Source organism: Panthera uncia, chromosome A2, assembly GCF_023721935.1.
Source record: "Panthera uncia isolate 11264 chromosome A2, Puncia_PCG_1.0, whole genome shotgun sequence".
In the NCBI taxonomy this organism is placed as follows: Eukaryota; Metazoa; Chordata; class Mammalia; order Carnivora; family Felidae; genus Panthera; species Panthera uncia.
This window is the reverse complement of record NC_064816.1, coordinates 152012867-152016364: the sequence shown is the minus strand read 5'-3', so window position 1 is coordinate 152016364 and position 3498 is coordinate 152012867. Positions and strand designations below refer to the sequence as shown.

At 37.0% G+C, this 3498-nt stretch overlaps 1 protein-coding gene across 1 annotated transcript; it reads right to left on the bottom strand.

Moving 5' to 3' along the window:
- Positions 1-348: 348 nt before the first annotated feature.
- LOC125931022 (olfactory receptor 2A2-like) lies at positions 349-1039 on the bottom strand. The gene has a single exon (XM_049643164.1). It carries the CDS (start codon positions 1037-1039, stop codon positions 359-361), a length of 681 nt encoding a protein of 226 aa, XP_049499121.1. The 3' UTR covers positions 349-358.
- Positions 1040-3498: the final 2459 nt, after the last annotated feature.

Sequence of the window (3498 nt, the reverse complement as noted above, 5' to 3'; positions counted from 1 at the left end):
ATTACTTTTCTGTAACTCTTCTTGACTTTGTGCTTCTCCAGGTGCTGCAGCCTCTCTACTGGTTTCTCATAATGGCTATTTGATCTATATATTATTGTCTCCTCGGAGGAATGGAGGAAACTCAGGGATTTCTATTCTGCTACCTGGCTAATTTAACTCTTTTGATAATTCTCACCATCAAATCATGAATCTTCTTGGGGAAATTTCTTGAGTTTTAATACACCAGCAATCATATCTCTTGAGAAGACAAATTCCCTGCTCAAAAATTCTACCATTCTTCATATTGCCCTCTTTTTCTGCAATGCTCTGTTAAAAGCAGCCTTCATCTGAGCATTCCTTAGACTGTAGATGAGAGGGTTCAGCAATGGGTTGAAGAGTGGTGAAACAGGGTAAGGATTTTCTGCTGCTCCTCACGTTGACTATTGTCTGGGACCAAGTCAACCATCATGGCTATGCCAAAATAGAATCCAACCACACAGAAGTGGGAGGAACAGGTGGAAAAGGCTTTTCTGCGCCCCTCCTTTGTCTGGATCTTCAGGATGGCCCAGAGGATGTGCACGTAGCAGATCAACACCGGGGAGAGGGGCCCAACTAAGATAAACACAGCACCAGCAAAGACAAAAACTTCATTGATCCAAGTATCACCACAGGCCACTTTGAGGACAGATAGGATTTCCCAGAAGAAGTGGTTCACCTCCTGGGGCCCAGAGAAAGTCAACCTTAGAGAGAGAATTACATGTACTAGGGCTAGGGAAAATCCACATGCCCAGATAGCGATGACCAGGAGCATGCACACTGTCCAGTTCATGATGACAGTGTACTGGGGCGGATGGCAGATTGCCGCGAACCTGTCATAGGCCATCACTACCAAAATCGGGCACTCTTCACCAGCACAAGACACAAACAAAAGTATCTGCATAGCGCACGAGACAAAGGAGATAGTTTTTTTGTGCTTCGCTAGGTTTTCCAGCATATTGGGTGAACTGCTGGAAGCATAGCATATGTCAATGATAGCCAGATGAGAAAGGAAGAAATACATGGGGGAATGCAGTCTGAGGTCTAGCCAAATGAGTCCCAAGATCACGCCATTTGCCAGCAGGTTGAAGATATATAACAGGGAGAAGACACAGGAGAGGAGCACTTCAGTGTCTTTACTGAGCTGGAATCCCACCAGGATGATTTCTGGTCCACGATTGGTTGCCCCCCCATTCCTTGATGAACGTTTATCAAGGACTGAAGTGTGATAGAAAGGTCAGAGCTGGATATGAATGAAAATTGAAGTTATTTACTCAGAGGAAAGGAAAGTTATGAACTCAGAGGAAGCTTTCATGCCTGTCCCTACTTGACTTTTTCTTGTCCAATGTTTTAGTTTAAAATTTTTATTCAGATAAGTATCCAAAAATTAAAACAATATGATTATATATAGTTTACCCAATTGTTTTTAAAGTTTGCTTTATCAATTCTTTTTTTTTTTTTCCTATGTACACATTTTTCCCCCTTGGCCACGTAAGAGTAAAATGTAGGCGTAATGCCAATTTGTCCCTTCATTTTTTTCTAAGACAAGGATATTCATATTCAGGATAAGTAACCAAAATCAGGAGATGTAACATTAGCATGATTCTCTATTCTAGATACAGCATTTTCTGCCCCTCTGGTCCAAGATGCAATCTTGCACATTGCATCTCCTCTAATATGAAATAATCACTCAGTCCTTCCCTTGAAATTGATATTTTTGAAGCATACACACCAGTTGTTTATGTCTCTCAACTTGGGTTTTCCATTTATTGCCCCTTTTTAGTTCAAAATATAAATTTCTAATAGGATATAAAAAGTGTCCTTCTTAATGGCTTCCGTTAATATACAGGTAATGTTAATTTGTCCCAATACTGGTGGTACAATGTGGATCTTGGTTAAGGTGGAGTCTTCATGTTATCTCCAGCATAAAATTATTACTCCACAATTTAAAGCACTTTCTTACTTCTGGCTTCCTAAATTGTTCTAGCCTCAAGTTGTTTATTTCCCACTTCAGCTTGAAATAAGTTATTTCACTAAAAAGATCTAGTTCCTTTTAGTGAAGAATCTTATTTTCCAAAAAAATCTGATTTTATTGGATCTTTAACAATATTTTTATCATGATTATTGCCAAATTTCCAATATCCTCGTTTAATTAGTAGAGCATATAATTTGACACGCAAACTGTTAAGGGGATGATAAATTCTTAAACTTACTTGTTTAATCCTAATACATCTTTACAGACTTCCTTTGGAGAGCCAAATCTATTTTACTAAATTAACATTAAGATTAAAGAAAATGATCTTGATATGATACAGTGGTTTATTTTGGGCAAAAGGATACTTCTAGTCTTATTTAACGTTTTTTGTTTTTCTTTATATTTAGACAATCATAGACTCTTGGGAATTTCAGATTCACAGATTAGTTTCAACAGCCTCATGCAATCTGTGAATGAAGACACACCTCATATGAAATTTTGACCTCAAGTTTTTCAAAGTGTCTTAGGAAAACATGAAATTTAATGAAAGACTAAAGAGATAATACTGGGAAACATGGCCAAAAGTGATCATTGTTAATAATTTGCATATAGTGTTTCATTACTTACTGTACATAGAATTTCATATAGAATTAAAAATTAAACAGTGTTATTTCTTTTAGAATCAGTTCATGTAAGTTCCCCATGACAAAATACTTTTCTGCAGCATACATTGCCAGCTGCATACTATTTTATCTTTTAACTGACTTAATATATTACCTTCTAACTATATTGCATGCAATAGAAATTATGGCCCATGCTGACTCCATTTTATACATAAATTTTTTTGTACCTTTTGTGATTTTCCCATAATAGATTCATAGACACAAAAGTTCTCAGTCAAATCTATCTCTGTCATCATCTTTCTGTCTAAAAAGCAAACAAGCAGAAGAAATCCAGACATATTATCACCAGAAGAAATCACTTGGGGGGAAAGAATCTCTAACTGAATAATCATGACTAATCTCAAACTCACCTTTCCTATGAAAGGGCCCCCACTTCAGCTTTTCAGCTTCTATTATGCTGACTCTCAAGTTTTTATACAATTTAGTCCAACCTGGTGTAAAATGTACTTCCTCTAGTTCATTCTTAGGTCACCTTCATATTAAATACCAAGACGGAGTAAGACTAGTTACTGGAAAGTGAGATTTTATGAAGGTTAAGTATAATCTGATGACAATGTATGTAACCTCTGGTGTATTGGGTTAAATCTGTCTTTCTTAGTTGATTACAGCTGAGGGCTGTCTATCCTCCAATTTCAGGGAGCTGATTACAATGGACACCTGTCTCTTACTGCCGAAATAATTCCATGTGGAAGTAGTTATCCTAACACCAACTATTCAGCATTTCCATCCTAGACATCTTTTTACATTTTAACACCAAAAGACACACATTTCTTTGTTTCCATCTATTGGTTTTTCTTAATTCCAGTTTGTGGCCCAACAGGTACT

What these genes read in the sequence shown, in the direction of transcription:
- LOC125931022 (XM_049643164.1), bottom strand. Translation starts at nt 1,039, where the DNA reads ATGTATTTCTTCCTTTCTCATCTGGCTATCATTGACATATGCTATGCT.